The sequence below is a fragment of the Xyrauchen texanus genome, chromosome 10 (assembly GCF_025860055.1).
Source record: "Xyrauchen texanus isolate HMW12.3.18 chromosome 10, RBS_HiC_50CHRs, whole genome shotgun sequence".
NCBI classification, from domain to species: Eukaryota; Metazoa; Chordata; class Actinopteri; order Cypriniformes; family Catostomidae; genus Xyrauchen; species Xyrauchen texanus.
Window position 1 is genome coordinate 39150996 of NC_068285.1, and position 21762 is coordinate 39172757.

A 21762-nucleotide genomic window follows, 5' to 3' on the forward strand; every position below is an offset into this window, starting at 1 on the left:
AGGTGCCATGAACTAATAATGAACTGTCATTTTTACGGCATTTAACATAAACGTACTAAAGTTGAAGTGTGTATTGCATTAATGTTATTGTAGACAACTTTTGATGTTGAATATTTATTTATAAATGTACAAGTACTTGATTAGATATGTAATAAAGTACATACAGCATATAATACAGTACATAAATAAATGTTTAACATTATTTAATATTGGCAAACTAATTTAATATGACAACAAATATAAGGAATAAATACACTGAAACACATATGGATTCATTTTAACATATTTATTAAGCATTCACATAGATCATTCTCCAACATTTCATCATTCTAAGAATTGAATACTCTGATCATTAGAGGTAAAATATGTGACATGGAAATAAATATTCATGGAAAAATATAAAACTATACATGAGTAGCTTCCAAAAATGGAAGAAAAAAAACTTTATCTTTATTGCCTTCTTTGTAGTTATCTAAAGAACAATGTAAAGAACATTATTGGTCCTAAGATATGAAATATATTACAATTATAATAGGGATGACTTTCATGAGGGCAATCCCTCTTCTTCACTAAGTCGTTCCCACTCAATTGTCCCAACAATGTCTTGCATGACAATTTGTTCACATAGGTTAAGTCACCACGTCTATTGCACAGCATTCCATATCCCTGTCCAGCCCAGAACATGCAGACAGGAATGATAGATACGCATGGAAATGTATCGCAACGTACATAAAATAGCTGAACAGGCACAATTTGAACAAAAACGACACTGTTCTTTCTGGGCTAGTACATGTAACTTCTATACATGATGCTTGTAATTTTAATAAAATCTAATAGACATGTTGTGTTTTCAATGGACTGCAATCACAGAGAACTGTGATAAAATAATTACAATCTGTTTGATAACTGTTATCTGTGGCACAAAACATAAATCAATCTTGCTAAATGTGATACAATGTACCTTGTGTTTAATGTACCTAGTTTACTACTAAAATTGTCTAGAAACACAGTCTGGCATATCGTGTTAAAGTGCTGGCATTGGAGAAAACAAGGAAAGAAAGCATGCTTAAGACACAACATTCCTTTATGGAAGAACACAGGAAGTCTTCTACACGTTTAGATAAAAGTATCAACGCAAGCAGCTTTGTGGGTGGGGAAATTAACCTATTTTTGTTCTAATGTGTTGCCTAAATCTACAGCTGTTCACATAGTTTGGTATGTTTTGAATAGGACTGAAGGACTGGCTTTTGTCAAGCCATACTAAAACAATAATGCAATTATTAAATTAACATTTGCCATTAGGTAGATGATAATCGTATCTGTAAAAAGGTCTATTGATATTTGAGTCGGACAGCCTGTACTCTTGTACAAGTTGGGGTTGATTTATAATAATCCCCATTCAGACCATCCATGTATTTTGTACTTCTCTGATCCTTTACCTCCACTGTGCAATGATGCATGAAAATACAATTAAATAAAACATCATCAAAAGAACCGTTTCATTAGACATTTGTCTAAAACTTTGATCAAATGTAAAAAGGTCACAGAAGGTATTTCTCCCGGTAGCTGGTGCCATCCTAAAAGTTTGCAATGTCGGCTATTTTACCACAGCCTTGTTGTCATAATTGAACCTCTTAGGCACTTCTAAGCTCACTATGAGCTCAGGTCACCAGCGCATTCTTATCTTGCCACACTTTGCATCTTTTCTGGAAGTTGTTATAGTAGTTTGTGTCCTACGAGGCTCTAAACGTCCCATACTCCTCTTAGACATGCACAGGTGTCTGGAGTGTATCCAGGTCTTACATGAGGTCGAAATCTTTGGAAGCGCTTATTGTCCCACACTCTGGTCCTTCGTCTGGATTGACTCTGTCTCCGCTGTCTATCCCGTTGGTTTTAGTGATGCTGGAATGGACGTTCTTGGAGTTTGTGAGTGCATCTCGGAAGTCCTTACTGGAAGGCGAGATCAGCCGGGGGACCATAAGAAAAACCCGGGAACGCTCCGGCCGCCTCCCGCACGCTGCTGGTGACGTGCAGGTAATCGGTGTTGCAAAGGGAGGTAGACACGGGCAAGTGGGTAAACTCGGGATCGAAGTGCCGAAGGTCAGTGGGACCAGACTGAAGATTCAATAGACACAACATGTTATTTACCAGATCAGAAATCTCGAATTATTTGGGTAAGTGTACACAAATCAAGCAAGTATAGGGTTAACTTACCACTGTGGGAATAAAAGGAGGTGTGATCGTCTTAGCCATGAGTTCGTCCCAGTTGATGGGTGAGAAGAAGCAGTGATACTTCAGTTCCAGCTACAAGGAAACAAATGCTGATATAAGAATCACCAATCCCAGGACAAATAAACCATATTTAAGTACAATAGTAGCGTGGGCATGCTGTTTTACTTACAAAATCATCTTTTGACCCCAGTCTGTTGGTTCGATCCTTGTGCAGCAAACCCTCCAGCAGGTCACGGCCAGCATTGGACACATTGGGCTTCAGAACTAGAGGCTTGTGTAGGATGTTGTTGTACATCTCGGCTGTGTTGCGACTGTAGAATGGAGGCTAGATGGAGGCAAAGAATAAGGTTAATTCACACTGTGCAAATGATTTGGCTTCTGCTAAGACCAGAAACAGTCTATGCAATAATGCAAATGCAGACACGAATGCTTTGCTAGCCCTTTGAAGTGCGCTGTCCTGATGTACCAACTTAAAGTGCATCACAGTAACAAAGCTCAGTATTCAAGGTGTGTTGACTGTAATGTGATTTCAAAGTAATTAGTTACTGTAATCTAAATACATTTTAGTCAGTACTGCATTTTATTTCATTCTGATTTTAACTGCATTCAAATAATCTGATTGCAGTTATTGACATACAATTAAAGGAATATTCCGGGTTCAAAACAAGTTAAGCTCAATCGACAGCATTTGAGGCATAATGTTGATTACCACAAAAATTACTTTGATTCGTCCCTCCTTTTCTTTAAAAAAAAAAGCAAAAATCGAGGATACAGTGAGGCACTTACAATGGAAGTGAATGGGGGCCAATCATTGAATGTTAAAATACTCACTGTTTTAAAAGTATAGACACACAACATAATGGATATGTGTGTAAACATAATTTTAGTGAGATATCATGTACTAACCTTTTCTATGTTAAGTTATAGCCAATTTTACAACTTTGTTGCCATGACAATGCAATGTCAACAATCCCTAAAATTACTGTGAAATCTGTTGGAAGATGTTTATAAGACTGAAAATTCTTCTCACCAGTCCATACAGCATCTCAAACAGTACTGATCCCAAGCACCACCAATCTACGGTACGATCATACGCTTGTTTCTGTAGAACCTCTGGTGCCAAGTACTGTGGAAAGAGAAAAATATATATCAAAACAATTCAAAAAGGGATTTCTTGACCTTACTCTGTGCTATCTTGTGTTAGTATTTCAGGAATGAACCAAAAGGCTCACCTCAGGAGTTCCACAGAACGTTGTGGTTGTTCCGCTGGGTTCCAGCCCCTCTTTGCATAGACCGAAATCTGTGAGCACAATGTGGCCCTGAGAGTCCAAGAGGATGTTCTCTGGCTTTAAGTCTCTGTGAAAGAAGACCAAGAAAAAAAAAGTTAGTCCCTGTGATCACCTCTCAGAATTGAGGGAACAGTTCACAACTTCTCCTCTAGGGGATCCCAAAAGCACTCACATACCTGTAAACGATGTGCAGGGAGTGGAGGTACCCGAGTGCACTAGCGATTTCAGCAGTGTAAAACCTTGCTCTGGGCTCCAGAAACACCCTCTCTCGCTGGAGGTGGTAGAATAGCTGCAAATGAAAAACATATCGTGAGTTCATTAATTCAGAGCACTATTTACATCTATTTTGAGATTAGGTGTGGCCTCTTTTGATCTACACAATTGCATGAATGCACTGTTTACTCACCTCGCCTCCATTGACGTAGTCTAGCACAAAGTAAAGTTTGTCTGTGGTTTGGAAAGAGTAGTGCAGCCCCACCAGGAATGGGTGTTTGATGTTCTTCATTAATACACTCCTTTCAGCCATGATATGCTTTTGCTGGAAAACATTTAGAGAGCAATTGTTATAATGATTTTGTAAAGAGCTTTCACTTTGGTGTAAGCATGCATTAGGTCTTACCTCCTTCTTTTTCAGAATGATTTTCTTCTGTAGCACCTTCACTGCATAGTATTGTTCGCTTTCCTTGTGGCGTGCAAGCAGAACCTGTGGAACAAGACATGGTTAGCAATCTAATATTAGATTTTGACATTTTGACAGCATGCCATTAGTTAATTGAACGTCTTTGTGCCCACCTTTCCAAAGCTGCCCTTTCCAATGATCTTCAAGTAGTCAAAATCTGAGGGTTTGATCCTAAGTTAAAAAAAAATAATAATAATTTTATTTTTTTAAATAGTAATGTAAAAAGCATGTGGCCTGACTGAAATGCATTTACAAAGACACTAATTTGTGAATGAAAAAAGCATAATTAAATACATACTGAGTTTCTTCAGCCAAAGAGCTCCTGGGATTGGTCAAACACATGTGTTTCTCTTCCAGCTCCTCATTCTGGTTTTCATCCATTTTTAAGAAGGAACCAACCTCAGTACTGGGGAAAGGAAGATTCATAAAGTGTTATAAATATATATATTTTTTTCAAGACTCAAACTTATAACATTAGACTTGGAATAAAATCAGGTGGCTGACATGAAATGTCAAGCTGTTTCAGCAGTGTGCAATGTTTACATTACTTCTCTAATGATTATGAATGTGATTTTTATTACTGAATATTAATATTAGTCACACACCGCAGAACCATTTAATATAAACTAGTGTAGGCAAGAAGATTATTAAATATGGTGAAAAAAAGCCTTTTTTAAGCCCAAGATCCCTAAGATATACACGTTTGTCAACTACCTGAAAACACAGAATTTAAAGGAATAATCCGGGATCAATACAAGTTAAGCTCAATCAACAGCATTTGTAGCATAATGTTGATTTCCACAAAAATGTATTTCGATTCGTCCCTCCTTTTCTTGAAAAAAAAGCAAAAATGGAGATTACAGTGAGGCACTTACAATGGAAGTGAATGAGGCCAGTTTTTGGAGGGTTTAAACAGAAATTTGAAGTTTATCATTTTATAAAAGCACATGCATTAATTCTTCTGTAATTTTTACAGTCATTTTAGGGTATGTTGACATTACATTGTCATGGCAATGAGGTTATAAAATTGGCTATAACTTTACACAGAAAACTTTAGTAAGAAATTTAATTACGTTAAAATAATTTCTGCACTCATGTCCTTTGTTGCTGTATTCAAAAAAAAAAAAAAAAAATGAATGCAAAAAAATGGGCTCCATTCACTTCCATTGTAAGTGCCTCACTGTAACCAAGATTTATGCTTTTTTATTTTTTAAAGAAAAGGAGGGACGAGTCGATATAAATGTTTGTGGTTATCAACATTATATGCCACAAATGTTGTCGATTGAGCGTAATTTGTATTGAACCTGGAACATTCCTTTAATTATTCAGCTCTGTAGTGCTGTCTGTAATACCACTGTTGACCGATAGATGACAGTGTTGGCCAAATGTGTGAGGAGCAGTTTCATGCAAGTTGGGCACTTCAAAACTTCTGACTTTTTGACTTGGCAATGCACTCAGCTGTTTTCAGTGCAAGAACACAAGATTTCACGAATCTCCTAAATTTTATTGAAACCATTTGCATCCCTCGAATTGGTCCTTCCTGCTCAGTACGACTTGTAACAATAGCAACACAAATTATCATATATGATTTAGTCATATATTTTTGGAGACCACAATATTGGGCTGTTTGAGGCCCGAAGGCTTTAATTCAACCCATAAGACAACCCTAGAATATTCTAAAACAAATGTTATAAATATTGTGGTGTATATGGAGCGTAGATGTGACGCGGAAAGAAATTTTCCACTGGTCCGACCTTAATGACTCCAGGATGGTCAAGACCAAATGTGCCGCACTTAATTGAATAAAACCATTATCCTGGTCTAGGGGACAAGAGGGATTTTCCTAAAGGTGCTTACTGCACCCAAGTGGCCGCCTGAACCAGCTGCTTTTGTGAAGCACCATTATGGGTTACCTTGCCGGGCACAGATTAACCTACACAATTAGCACAATGTACAGCCAAACTCAGTTGATGGGATTACAAACTCTACCATGCCACAGTGCAGTCACCCAAGTTAAGACGTATATAAATAAACTACTCAAGTCACTGTCATGACTTGATGAATGAATGGTGGAAATTTCCAGAACTGTTGTTAATGCATTTAAAGAACAAAATGTGGCTTTTAGCATGATCGTATTTGTTCATAAAGCCTTCTATTAACATATATTCTGCATACAATTTCATGTGCATTGTGTAATTGTTTATTCCCACGCTCACATATTAACAATAGGTTACTTACTGTTGACAAATGGGAGGATTGGAGACCAGTTTCTGGATGAAGTCGTTTAAGCCCATCTTTTTTTCTTTAATGAAAGCTGCAGTGGGGAATAAAATAGGCATTTATGACAGAAGGAAATCCACAGCTGACGTCACTGCATTTGAATTGAATGAAACGTCAACCATATGTGACAAGAAACGCTTACAAATATTAAATGTATCGGTAAATTAATCATTTGCACCTCAAGGCTAGGGCAAAATGTTCAATTTAAATTATTTATTTATTTATTTATTTATTTTTTTTTTTTTTACAAATATTGTGAGTCAGGGTACCCGTGTGAATGTGGGTTTTATGTCACGAACTTGGCTATCTCTGTTACACAACACCCCGCATCGGTCACTGTATCTGTATATATTCACTATTTATTTTGGTTAGGAGTCGACGTTTATCTGCTATATTTCGACAGTTTACTGTATTGAACAACGTCATTTAATTAATTAATTTAAAAAACAATATTGAAATGAAGAAAGTATATTCGGTAGAATAATAAATACAAATAATAAAGTGACGCGTAGACAAAATGCGACCAGCAAAACAAGCCAAAGCTAAAATTACAAGCAATTACATTTCATTTACAAAATAAACATCTAATGGGGGTCATACAGTCGACCATCAATAAACAGATTGAAACAATCTATCATTTCTCTAAAGACATCTTTTTCTCACTACAGCTATTTTATATTTCATGCTAATTATTATTAAAAGAAATATATATATTTTTTGGTTTTGTTCCCAATTTAGCAGAATAACCAAGATCTAAAATATGCACCAGAATGAACTGTCGTACCGGTGAGAACTGACACAATCCCCCTCATCTTGCAGTATGTCAAGTCACATCCAGCCTGGGTAACTGCCATCACTTCGATGCAATTATAAATATAAATCCAAAATAGGAATGTATTCCTCCAGAAGGCTTCTTTAGAAAGCAATAAACCGCTTGTGTTGATGTTAGGCTGTCGATGCTCGGCGCTACTGTCTCCACTCTCCTCGCTGGACTCATCTTTTTATACGGAACATCTGGTCGCGGAGGCGAGGCTCTGACGTCAATCGTGTAGCCAAAGGCGTACTGACGTACAGTGACGTTTACGGGATCCCGCCGCTCCCCATTCGAACGGTAGGGGGCTCTACTCAACTCAAACCAGATTAGACGCTTTCCATCAAAGGACAATCACTACACAGCTGGGCCATAATCTCATCAGAGTGTACAGATTAACTCAACTCAATCCATATCTGACATGGTGAAGAAGAAGGTGAAGCAGTGAAAAATGAGATATGAAATGCATGCAGTGAAAATAGGGCATGGTGGAAAATACATTGCTAATGAGATTAAAATCTTCACAAAATGAATGGAAGACCTGCCTTTGGTGAACAGATGTGCTCAAATATTCACCCTTCTGTTTGCTTAATGTTTTACAATACACTTTTATAGGGTTCCCATGCATTACATTACATTTAGGCAATGGTAGACAAGTGTCAGAAATTAAGCTTTCCATATGATGTGATATTTAACCTGTGGTGCTCATGTCAAGGGGCATTTTTTCATCCTTTAAATGGCAAAATACTTTAATTAAATTAAATAATCAATGAAATTACTTAAATTTGAATAATTTGTTACCTATGAATATAAATGAACTAATTTTATGCAGTAATATGCATAAATAGACTTAGAATTGAATATTAGTAGAAGAAATATCACATTTTACAAATGTAAACAGATTCATTTAATAAAGGGGCATTTTTCCCCCACAACATTTTAAATTTCATGTGCACTTTTGTCACTTTTGATGGCACTCTTGATTGCTCTAAGGTCCCAATTTATTTCAGACACTATTGTAGATGCTTTGCCCCAAAGCAACTGTTATAAGCCTACATTATGTTCATTCCTTGGGAATTGAACCATGATCTTGGTGTTGCCAGCGCCAAGCTCTGCTAGTGAAGCTACAAGTACTAGCAGTTTCACGGCCATGGAATAACTGGGAATGTTCGGATCATGGAAATGTATAAAACCACATATATTTCTATAATTTAAAATGTTTTCCTAGATATGCTCAGGACTACTGATCTTTGTCAATGCAATCTATAAAACAGTTTTTCAAAATCCTTACCACATAAATATGAACATCGGGAAAAGTAATTGGTCAAAAGGTCTGGGAATCATGAAGAATGGGGTATTTGGGGCTTGAAGTATCTGTTAAAGCTTGTTTTATAAAAGATCATCATCTTGAATCTAAACTCAATGATCAAGCCATCTGAGCATGTCAAGGGTGCGAGTGGACTGCGCTATCAAGGCTAACGTAAACTGATACTATGAACTACATAGTACTGCAGCTGCAAATGTGGTCCACTAACCCTGTAAGTTATATAAGTGCGCCATAACACGATTCCATCCTCACTGTCTCTTAGTAAAGCATTTTTAGTGGTCCTGTTTACACCGTTTACACAGTCAGAACAAAAAGGAGACTTCACTTGTTTCCATAATTAAGATGTGTCGACGTTTTGCAGTTCCACTTTTATAGTAACATTTGATATTTTTCTTGTGGAATGCATAACCTGCTTAATCAGTTTAACTGGTCTGAAACAAATGTCCTTGTTAACCTTTCATTTTAAAGAAGGAGGTGGGGTACTTTCAGAGAGCTTATAACTTGTCATGACCAGAGAATTTAAAACAGCTGGTGGTGGGATACTTTAGATAAGGTGTCTTGCCAACGTTCGTTTACACAAGCAGGATCAGGTGGCATGAAATCACCTGACTTTCATGCATCAGGATTTTATCTAACCAAACATGCCATTCTTCAGTAAGCAGTTAAGAGGAACCAATAGGTTTCAAATAACGGGGAAGTGACTTCTATGGAAGTTCATCTGCTGTAGTTCAGTGGAATACTGGATCACGCTTTTCAAAATCCAATATACATATTCATTAAGTTCAGCTTAGTGAAGACCCGATGGATATTAAACAGATGCAAGATTATCTTTTTGGTCCTGCATCAAGAAATGCATAGTTTAAGATTTAGGTAATGCACAAAATGTAAGAAATGCTAAATAAATAAATAAATAAATTAAGGTTTTATTTGTTAACATAGTTAACAATTTTACTTAACATGAACTAAGAATGAACAACAAGTTTTCAGCACTTATAAATCTTGGTTAATGTTAATTTCAATGTAAACTAATACATAAAATATTTTTAAATTTGTATATGTTGAGATTTGAACTAACATGAACCAACAACAAACTATATTGTATTGCTATAAATGTATATTATCCAAAATGAATAAATACTGTAAAAATATATTGCTCACTGTTAGTCCATGATACCTAATGCTTTAACTAATGTTGAAGAATAGAGCATTATTGTAAAGTGTTAACTAATTATTTTTAGTAAACAAGAATTTAGGAAAAGAGCAGTTTTTGCATTATACGCATCCAATGGCCACTAAAAGTATTTGGACACTTAAAGCAAACTTAAAAATGAATGAATGTCGATGCATAGCTAACAAAATATCTGTCACAGAGCGAGAGCTAGACAGAGACCCAAGAGCAGAGCAACAGTTCAAAGGATTTATTTACATTTCAAAATAAATAAACTTCAGCAGAGTTATGAGGAATCCTTCGTGATGAGTGCTCTGGTAGGCGATCGCATGTTGCGTGACGGCGAGGAGCAGAGCCGCGAGGAAACCTCCACTGAAGAGCAGCTGTCACGCAGCAAACTGGAAGGCAACCACACACCCGACACGCGGGCAGAGACAGGCAACCAAAAAGGAAAAACTAGGCAGAGAAAATTACTTCACACCAAACCGCTTTCTATAATGGTAACACACAACAATCACTACCAAATCCAATCAAAAATCCAATGAAGAACATGACACAGGAGGGGATTAAAATAGGCAGGAACAAACAAGGAACAGGTGCCGCTCGCCAGCTGAAAGTTGGCATGATCAGCGTTCTCATGGAAACATTCAAGGTTGCCATGGAAATGCTGATTTTGTGTGCCAGGAGCACCTGAAACACATGAGGGAGAAAACAAACAGAACATGGTGCATGAGTGCCTGGATACTGACACAGACAGAAACCAAACCATACAGGAAGTCAGGATCCAGACACCATGCTCCAGACATGAAACAAGACTGACCGAAGAGTGCACGGTGGTAACTCACAACCAGTCCTGTGTGCTCACAGAAAGAACATACACGAAACACAAGACATGGGATGATGATGTCACGGTCCCGTCAGACAAAACCCTAACCTGCAGAGTGACAGGACTGAAACATTACCGAAGAGAGCACGGCGGTAACTCACACCTGGACCTGAACGCTCAAGACAAAGACAGGACATGAAACACAAGACAGAACATGGACTGATGATGTCACGGTCCCGTGACAGGACTGTGACAGGACTGTGACATTTTCAACCAAGTGGCATTCGTTTTAAAGAAAGATTACAGAAGTACACTTTTTAAGCAAACATTTTACAAAAATAGTTTTGTTAGGTTTGAAATGATAAAACAAATAGATACACTGTTCAAAATTAGACAAAAATACAAAGTATTTGTGCACTCTCTGGTTGTCAAATGTTAGTGGGACATAGTTATTGTATTAGGGCACCTGAGGGGAACAAACTTTATACATCATCTAAAACACCTTGACAAAAACTTTTCTTTTTTTTTAAATTCATAAGTGAAAAGGGCTATTGTCATTTGATTTTTTTTCTTAATGCAATAAAATCTATACATTTAAGTACCACTGTACCAAAAATTTCAAGTATTTTTAGATAATGAACTAAATATTAAAGACAGATACTATTTGCACTCCTAATTAAATACTTGCATACAGTATAGCGGCTTCACTGCTGTGTGTTTATTGTTTTTATTAAGAGTCCTACAAACACCCTACACCAACCCCTAAACCTAACCCTCCCTTTCAAAAATTAACCATGGTTTTACTACAGTAACCATAGGATCACCATTGTATTTTGTAGTAAAATCATAGTATACACAAATAAAACATGGTTACTATAGTATTTTGACATTATATTACTGTAATAACACAATGGTTAATTGCATTTAAACTGTGTCTTCCACCAAAAAACATGGTTAATGCAATATTACTATAGTAAAACCATGGTTAATTTTACCATGATCAAACCTTTCTCTCAACTCCCGGACTGTCACCTTGACCAAATCACTGCGTGACAATCAACTGTTATATTCATTTTTGTTTAATATTATAAGATGTAATAAAGCAAATATTAAGAGTGGAGACAGGAAGCAGGATGGGAAAAAGTGGGACAAAGGAGTGAATCGAACCCGGGTCTGTCTGCACAAAAAAACGAAACGTAAAAAAACACACATCTACACACTGCACTATTTAAGCAACACTTGAGGGTGCAGTTTGTAATAAATGTTTTTGTTTCCACAAAACTATTAGAGAGCAAATACCGGCACTGTGTGGCAGGTGCTATTTACATCTAGTGCAAATACTCAGACCGCAACTCTATACCCTTATCTTTATTTGTCTATATTCCTTTCCCCACTAGACTGTCTTTGCAACAACATAACTATGTTACTGTAACAATATATCATATGGCAAACTAACAGTCTTTCCATTGCACACTGAAAGTCCTGTGACTGACTCATACTTTCATTGTTGTCGGAGGTCCAATTATTACAATTTATTTCCTGTTACTATACTTGTCATGTTTCCGTGGAAACGCTGGTCCCTACAGTTCAACTGAGGGTGCAAGAGTGTGAGAATTTGCATGACAGGCAGAGTGTCATTCGGTCTTATGCTGTCTGCCACTGTCGGGTGGGCAGGAAGAGAGTCATCTGAAGTGAAGCAGAGGAGGATATTCTTGACCTCTGCCACCTCCTCTCAAAGCTCTGGGCAGATTGGACGCCTGTGACCACCTTTAACTCGCCACCGGCTTGCCAAAATGAATTAAGAGCTAACCCCAAGCCCACACACTCTTACAGATTCAACAGATTTTTACCTAGCAGCATTTAGCCTGGCTGGATAATGAGGGTTCTGATGTTATCAGTTCTATGTTTTCATGATTTATGTATGAATTTCGCCCACTTCTTACGTTTTCCTCTTTCTTATCATCATTCATATGTGATGCATCTTTATGTCATTATGTATTGTTCACCATAGTGAGTTTGTATTGTTAAGAGCTCAAGGGACTGTTAATTGGATGTAGAGGCCTGTGCATGTGGATGTTTTATGGGCACTCATCAACTGTCTCTAACTCTATTACAAAGAAGAAGAAAAAAGAAAAAATACATGACTTGACTGTATACACACACACACATACATACATATGTATGTATGTATTATATATATATATATATATATATATATATATATATATATATATATATATATATATAAATACATACATACATACATATATACATACATATGTATGTATGTGTGTGTGTATACAGTCAAGTCAAGTCATTTTTATTTGTATAGCCTTTCACAACACACATCATTACAAAGCAGCTTTACAGAAGATCAGGCATTAACAGACAATAAAACTGCAATGTCTATAATGTCGATGAATCATCATTGTGTAATTAGATAAAATTTGATTGTTAATCGTGTTTAAAAATAACTAATTAAATAATAATTTTATTAATAACCTCAGTGAGCAAACTGAAAGCGACTGTGGCAAGGAACACAAAACTCCATAAGATGTTGATTAACGGAGAAAAATAAGGGGCCAGATCCCCTCTGGCTAACATCATGAATATAATGTAAATATTACTTATGTATAGTTAAAGTCATGGTTTAAAACTAAACTAAAACTAAGTAAGTGTTAAGGGTCAGTGTTTAAACATCGATTTTGTTTGAACTGTAAGATTAATGACCAATGTCTTTGAAGTCCATCCTGGATTAACTACAGAAAATCACATAGTTGTAATTGTCCTTGTTAATTGGCTGATGATGGCTTTTGTTGGCAATTTTTAGTCTATGCATTCCATTTGAAGATTGTAGTCCATCAATAGGCCGAGGTGATGCAGGCAGAGATCAGGGATGTGAAACGCGGTTCATTTCGCCGGTAATTTCGGTGAGGTTCGGTGTGGTCCATCCTAAATCCAATGTTCAGACAATGGCATATGAAGTATCCCATGTCTTATGGTTGGAGTTGTCATCAGTTCATCCTCTGAAGTCCATCATAATAGACTGAAGTGATGTTTGGCTGGCACCGGCTGCATTTAGTCATCATCATTCAGCGACCCATAGCAGTGGAGTCCAACACGAAGCAGGAATGGTGCTGGATCCAGAGAGTTCTGGTGACCTCAGGATAGGAGTCCCGAGGTTGAGACAGGGAAACAAATAAAATAATATAAGCATAGATGCCATTCAATTTATTGCAGAGTTATAAATCATGATCAATGTTTCTGGTTTCGGCAGACCCAACTAAAGCAGCCTAATTGTGGGTTGGAGGATAAATTAGCTGCATGCCTGGCTGAATAGATGAGTCTTTAGTCTAGACTTAAACTGAGGGAGTGTGTCTGCATCTCGAACAGTGTTAGGGAGACTATTCCATAGTTTAGGAGCCAAATATGAAAAGGATCTACCACCTTTTGTGGATTTGTATCTAGGTTCTAGGAACTATTAACAGGCCAGAATTTTGCCATCGTAATGAACGTGATGGACTATAGCATGGTAGAAGGTCACTTAAGTACTGCAGACCTAGACCATTCAAAGCTTTGTACATAGTTAACAGAATTTAAAAATGAATACGGATTTTAACAGGTAGCCTATGTAAAGATGATAAAATGGGCTAATATGATCATATTTCTTGGTTCTCGTTAGCACTCTGGCTGCTGCATTTTGAACCAATTGAAGTTTATTTACTGATCTTTCTGGACATCCTCCCAGTTCACTGTTGAAGATGATACAAATTATATTGTAGTGGCTTATTTTTTTAGTTTTTTTGGTCCAATAATTAGTACCTAATTTTGTCAGAATTGAGTAGAAGGAAATTTCTGGCCATTCAATCATTTATTTCATTGATACACTCTGCTAATTTCGAGAATTGTGAAATCTCATCAGGTTTTGAAGAAATATAATGTAGTGTATCGTCGGCATAGCAGTGGAAACTTGTTCCACGATTCCTGATAATATCTCCCAGGGGAAGCATATACATGGAGAAAAGCAGAGGCCCTAAAACTGATCCCTGTGGCACTCCATATTTTACTTTTGTTTGACAATTCATCATTTACATAGACAAAGTTGTAGCGGTCTGCTAAATATGACCTAAACCATACATAACTCCACAAATGCCAACATAATTCTCTAGCCTATTCAAAAGAATGTCATGATCTATCGTGTCGAATTCAGCACTAAGATCTAAAAGCATTAGAAGAGAAATGCAGCCACGATCAGTTGATAAGAGCAAGTCATTTGTAACTCTGATAAGTGCAGTCTCTGTACTGTGATGAGGCCTAAATCCTGACTGAAATTCTTTGTATATACTATTTCTCTGTAGAAATGAACATATTTGGGAGGATACTACCTTTTCTAGTATTTTTGACATAAACGGGATATTTGAAATCGGTCTATAATTAGCCAGTTCTCCAGGACCAAGTTGTGGCTTCTTAATAAGTGGTTTGATAACTGCCATTTTAAAGTCTCTTGGGACATGTCCTAAGCAAAGCGAGGAGTTAATAATATTAAGAAGAGGTTCTGAAATTACAGGAGATACCTCTTTTAAGAGCTTAGTTGGTACAGGATCTAACAAACATGTTGTGGCTTTTGATGTTTTGATAAGTTTTGTTAGCTCTTCATGGCCTATGACAGAGATAGATTGAAGTTGCACGTGAGAAAAATTATTATACACTGTTTTCTGAGGTGCTATGACAGATGATTGCATAATTCCAATTTTATTTCTGATTATTTCAATTTTTCTGTAAAGAAATTCATGAAGTCATTAGTCTTGTACTGCGACATAATATCTGGTTCTGTTGAGGCTTTATTCCCAACCAATTTAGCCACAGTACTGAATAAACATCTAGGATTGTTGTGGTTATTTTCTATGAGTTTACTAAAATATGCTGACCTGGCAGCTTTTAGTGCCTGTCTGTATCTACAGACACTATCCTTCCATGTACCACAAAATACTTCTAATTTTGTATTTTTCCACATGCGCTCCATTTTCCGAGATGCTCTCTTGAGAACATGAGTGTGATCATTGTAGAGTGCTAGAGAAGACTGCATTTATATTTTTTGTTATTTCATCAAGTTATTCTGGGCTTAGGGGTTTATTGAGTGTATGAGATAGATCTGGAAGATTATTAGTGAAGCTATCTTTAGTGGTCGAAAGAATAGTTCTACAGGAACGAAAACATGGTGTAGATTGAGTAACATTAGCTGATGAGATGTCATCGCTCTGCTGCAGAATTTCTATATTATCAACATCAACACCATATGACAGAATTAAATCTAGCGTATGATTATGGCAATGAGTTGGAGGACTCCAAGAGAGTTGAAAATATGGATAAATGCTAATCCCAATGTATCATTTTCATTATCTATGTGAATGTTTAAGTCACCAACAATTAAAACTCTATCTACAGTAACTACAATATCTGATAACGAATTAGCAAATTCACCAAGGAAATCAGAATAAGGCCCGGGTGATCTTGTAGCAAGGACAAAAGACGACAGAGATTTTTTATTTATATCTGACAGGGTCACATTAAGCATTATTAGTTCAAAAGACATTTATATCCTGTCCTCTGTGTAACACCAAAAACTTCACTGTAAATTGTAGCAACACCTCCTCCTCGACCCTTCAGACGAGGCTCATGTTTATAACAATAACCTGGGGGAGTAGATTAATTTAAACTATTATAGTCATCCGGTTTAAGCCAGGTTTCAGTCAAACAGAGCACATCCAATCTATGATCTGTAATCATTTAATTAACAATTAGTGCTTTGGTAGAAAGAGATCTAATGTTTAGTAGCCCTATTTTTATATGATGTGTATTTTAATTTGTTTGTTTTGTTCAAGTTTAAACTTAATCAAATTTGTTCTAAATTATTTAGTGAGGGTATTGTGTTTGGTAGTTCGGGGAACAGACACAGTCTCTATGAGATATCTAGGTGATACAGTCTCTATGTGTTGTAGTTTATGTAACCTGTGTGACGTCTCAAGGCAGCTAGCAGACGTTCGGATTAACCAGTTTGTCTGCTTCCTGACCTGGGCCCCAGTTAATGAAATACTATAATTATTAAGACTATGAGCCAAATTACTAGAGAGGAGAGCGGCACCTTCCCTGGAGGGATGGAGTCTGTCTCTCTTTAGCAGGTCATGTCTACCCCAAAAACTCTTCCAAATGTCTATAAATCCTATTTTATTCTTCAGACACTACTCAGACATCCAGCCATTCAGTGACACTTATCTACTATAAACCTTGTCTCCACGACGAGCAGGGAGGGGACCAGAGCATATTACAGTGTCTGACATTGTTTTTGCAAATTCGCACACCTCTTTAACATTATCTTTAGTGATCTCGGACTGGCAAAGCCGGACATCGTTAGTGCCGACATGGATAACAATTTTAGAAAATCTACGTTTAGCATTAGACAGCACTTGTAAATTTGATTTGATGTCAGACGCTCTGGCCCCCGAAATGCAATTAACAATAGTGGCAGGAGTCTCTATTTCCACGTTCCTTACAATAGAATCGCCTATAACAAGGGCTCTTTCAACATGATTCTCAGTGGGTGCATCACTGAGTTGGGGAGAATCGATTGGAAATCCTAACAGGAACAGGAGAGTGGTGTCTCTTTGCTGAGTGAGTATGCCTCCGAGACGTCACCCAAATGCCCTGCTGCAGGGGCTTTACAGCCGGAACCAAAGTGTGTATGTTGCTCTCTGTACTACTCGCATCCGAAACAGTATCTACCAGCTTCTCTTTCTCACTGAACTCCACTAGCGTTCGGATGCAAATTTCTGACTCATTAACCTTCTCCATCATCCTGACTAATTCCTTACATTTATCACATGTGAATCCTTCACTGCTGACGGAGGAGGCTATTGTAAACATGTGACATGCAATGCAGGAAGAAATAACATGAGCGGATGCCATGACTTACCGCAAATTGTTTGTTGTTGGTTGCTCCTGAGCGGTGAGGGTAAGGGTTTGAGATTGATGTGAATCCCTCACAAAATTGTTTGTTGTTGTTGGTTGTTCTTGATAAGCGGTGCTTTGAGATCAATGCAATAATCTGTGTAGCGCAGAGGAGAAAAAACAGGTGCGCACTGAAAAAATGCACGAAGTTTAATCGCGATAAAAATAGAACGCGGATGCAGATGGAATATGCGCGCAGTTGAATCGCGATAAGAGAATAATACGAGGGAAAACCCGATGCGTGCAACAGGTGAGATACAAGCAGATGAAACCGTAGAAAAGAGGAAAAACCTGAAACGCGGTAAAATGACAAAGGATATAACGATGAACGATGAATATAACGATGAACGTTTGAGAATAAGAATAAGCAATGCTAAACAGCCTAAGCAGGCTACAAACAAACTCTCGTGCAGCGTGCCGTCAGCAACAGGATGTCCAGTGATGTCAGTGCTTTTGGAAAGATTTACACTGTACACAGTATATTGAGGATTTCTTTACAAAATATGACATAAATAGTTTTCATTAATCACTTAACATCATACAAAGTCCAGTAATTAGAAAAAGAGCTAAATCAATATTTGGTGTGAACACTTTGCCTTCAAAACAGCACCAATTCTCCTACTTTCACCTGGACACAGTTTTTCTTGGTTGTTGGCAGAAAGGATATTCCAAGCTTCTTGGAGAATTCTCCACAGTTCTTCAATCTATTTAGGCTGTCTCAATTGTTTCTGTCACTTTATGTAATCTCAGACTGACATGATGTGCAGTGGGGGACATGACATCTGTTGCAGGGCTACAGTAATGTTTGGGAGTCTAACATTTATATTTCCTATTTTGGACAGTACTGTATATTGTTTGTATTGTTGTTGACTGGAAGCTCCTGTCACCTAGACAAATTCCTTGTATGTGTAAGCATACTTGGCAATAAAGCTGATTCTGATATATATATATATATATATATATATATATATATATATATATATATATATATATATATATATATATATATATACACACTCACCTAAAGGATTATAAGGAACACCATACTAATACTGTGTTTGACCCCTTTCGCCTTCAGAGCTGCCTTAATTCTATGTGGCATTGATTCAACAAGGTGCTGAAAGCATTCTTTAGAAATGTTGGCCCATATTGATAGGATAGCATCTTGCAGTTGATGGAGATTTGTGGGATGCACATCCAGGGCACGAAGCTCCCGTTCCACCACATCCCAAAGATGCTCTATTGGGTTGAGATCTGGTGACTGTGGGGGCCATTTTAGTACAGTGAACTCATTGTCATGTTCAAGAAACCAATTTGAAATGATTCGAGCTTTGTGACATGGTGCATTATCCTGCTGGAAGTAGCCATCAGAGGATGGGTACATGGTGGCCATAAAGGGATGGACATGGTCAGAAATAATGCTCAGGTTGGCCGTGGCATTTAAACGATGCCCAATTGGCACTAAGGGGCCTAAAGTGTGCCAAGAAAACATCCCCCACACCATTACACCACCACCACCAGCCTGCACAGTGGTAACAAGGCATGATGGATCCATGTTCTCATTCTGTTTATGCCAAATTCTGACTCTACCATCTGAATGTCTCAACAGAAATCGAGACTCATCAGACCAGGCAACATTTTTCCAGTCTTCAACTGTCCAATTTTGGTGAGCCCTTGCAAATTGTAGCCTCTTTTTCCTATTTGTAGTGGAGATGAGTGGTACCCGGTGGGGTCTTCTGCTGTTGTAGCCCATCCGCCTCAAGGTTGTGCGTGTTGTGGCTTCACAAATGCTTTGCTGCATACCTCGGTTGTAACGAGTGGTTATTTCAGGCAAAGTTGCTCTTCTATCAGCTTGAATCAGTCGGCCCATTCTCCTCTGACCTCTAGCATCAACAAGGCATTTTCAGCCCACAGGACTGCCGCATACTGGATGTTTTTCCCTTTTCACACCATTCTTTGTAAACCCTAGAAATGGTTGTGCGTGAAAATCCCAGTAACTGAGCAGATTGTGAAATACTCAGATCGGCCCGTCTGGCACCAACAACCATGCCACGCTCAAAATTGCTTAAATCACCTTTCTTTCCCATTCTGACATTCAGTTTGGAGTTCAGGAGATTGTCTTGACCAGGACCACACCCCTAAATGCATTGAAGCAACTGCCATGTGATTGGTTGATTAGATAATTGCATTAATGAGAAATTGAACAGGTGTTCCTAATAATCCTTTAGGTGAGTGTATATATATATTATATATATATATATATATAAATATATAAAAAAAACAATTTCTTTGTAATAGCTTGCATGAAATAATCATTCACAACGAGACCAGGAATGTGTGATAAGTTTCATGTTGACTTTAAGACTTATGTCCCATGTTTAATGTCAAAGTGAAAGAGAGTCAACAATGTCTCAGGTGACAGATGAAACAGAGAGTGAGAGAGATCAAAGCCTAGATGACTGGATCAGACAAAAGTGGATAATGTATTTTGTGATGGATGAATGAATGGACAGGCTGTCAAAGCTGATCTACTGAAGACAATATGTGTCATGTTAATGATTGCCTTTGTACTGTATATTGTTTGTACAGTGAAATACTTATAATATTTATGCATTAACTAATGTTAACGAATGGAACCTTATTGAAAGTGTTGCCATTTTTGTAAAAGAGAAATATATTTTAGTGTCCACCACATATTAAGGTCTTGAGATGGAAGAGTGATGCAAATCCTATATTTCACTCTAAAATAAATGTTTTAAAGACAATACTGTAAATGGTACTCTGTACATACAATTGAAAAGTAAATAGGAAAGTTTAGCATTCAAACTTACATCTAAACTGTAAAACGTGTAGACCTGCAATTGTTAACATAAGGAACTATTTATGCCTGATTTAACCATTAAAGTTGATTTTGTTGGTATAATATTTTATTAACATATATTAAGGCTGATTCAGTGATGTTAAATTATATTTCTGACTTGAATAAAACCAGCTAATTTAGATGCTGTCATGTGAAGCACATTTATTTAGGTTAAAGTTTTTTCAGTGATAGGGTAATGCCAGAAACGAATCCACGCATGGGGCAAAAATGCCAATGAAAATATCTAAAATGTCCCAAATGCTTATAGTGCCTCTGTAGTGGATTTCTCTGTTACATTTGATGCATTTTACATCATAAAATTGTTATGTAGGTCCACGGTTTTAGTGCTTCTGTAGAGACTGTGGTGACCTGTAGCTTTCAAATATCTATTTTCATGGTCTCAGGTGAGTGTTGTTGAATGTTTAGCTAATATGGTTTTTGATGGTAAAAAAAAATCCCTGAAAACACTCACATTAACTCTACCATGACATACAGAATAGAGCTGATCCTAAAATGTAATGTATGTGCTGACCATTTATTTAAAATGTATTTTAGCAGAGCTTTGTGCATCGTTTACAGCAACTTTTGTATTTGATATTAGGTAATAATCATTATATATATATATATATATATATATATATATATATATATATATATATATATATATACAGTATATATGTAAACAATATATACAGTATGAATTGATTTTGTGAACATTCTTTTACTTTATGGGAGCATAAAAATGAAGGGTTAATATACAAATCATAAAAGTCAGATTAGGCTGATTATTAGAAGTTCTTACCTATGAAGGATTTCTTTCCAGACTTCATGCTCATTTAAGTGTGCATCTCTTAGAATTTGAATCCAAAGTTGAATCCTTTATAGTGTGATTTAGTAGAAGTCCTTTAAAAAGCTGGAATGTTCTCTGTATCCTCAGGATTTCATCAGTTTTCATCTGTAGTGTATAAACATGTGTGTGCGTGTGTGTCTAAATGGGTCCCTTTCTCTTCTGCTGCAGTATTATCATAGTCACACTCATCGCTTTAATTTCAAAGATCAGCAAATGATCAGCCTCATCACTCTTCTCTGAGTCTTTCACTTCTCTTCTTTGCTCTTTCCTCATAGATTAATGATAGCTGAAACCGAAGACAATTACACTGCCCTCCCAGCTCCCTTGTTCCCTATACAAAAACAAAGCGACAGGTGTCCAATAGCAGCTCGTCTAACGAGTGTCCTGTCCCACCCTCGGGAAACCTGTTACCAGGTTACGACAGTCACTGAGGCA

The 21762-nt window shown here is 37.1% G+C and overlaps 1 protein-coding gene across 2 annotated transcripts; it reads right to left on the reverse strand.

Moving 5' to 3' along the window:
• Positions 1 to 278: 278 nt before the first annotated feature.
• Positions 279 to 21559, reverse strand: LOC127650495 (serine/threonine-protein kinase Sgk1-like). 2 transcript variants are annotated; one of them, XM_052135941.1, is made up of 12 exons: positions 21280 to 21559; positions 6439 to 6514; positions 4499 to 4606; positions 4314 to 4371; positions 4141 to 4224; positions 3928 to 4059; positions 3698 to 3810; positions 3465 to 3588; positions 3263 to 3358; positions 2402 to 2557; positions 2215 to 2304; positions 279 to 2115 (listed from the first exon to the last, which is right to left on the reverse strand). In XM_052135941.1, the coding sequence occupies exons 1-12, from the start codon at positions 21311 to 21313 to the stop codon at positions 1948 to 1950; spliced, it is 1239 nt and encodes a 412-aa protein (XP_051991901.1). In that variant the 5' UTR covers positions 21314 to 21559; the 3' UTR covers positions 279 to 1947. The 2 variants fall into 2 exon arrangements, with proteins under 2 accessions (XP_051991901.1, XP_051991900.1); XM_052135940.1 differs by lacking the exon at positions 21280 to 21559 and adding an exon at positions 7265 to 7929.
• Positions 21560 to 21762: the final 203 nt, after the last annotated feature.

Bases quoted from the DNA above. Each gene is read 5' to 3' on its own strand.
- LOC127650495 (XM_052135940.1), bottom strand. From the start codon at position 7,334: ATGGCAGTTACCCAGGCTGGATGTGACTTGACATACTGCAAGATGAGG. The intron at 4,607-6,438 runs GTAAGTAACCTA...TCCTTTCCCCAG, and splicing joins AATCCTCCCATTTGTCAACA to TACTGAGGTTGGTTCCTTCT. The intron at 2,305-2,401 runs GTAAGTAAAACA...GTTTCCTTGTAG, and splicing joins TGGGGTCAAAAGATGATTTT to CTGGAACTGAAGTATCACTG.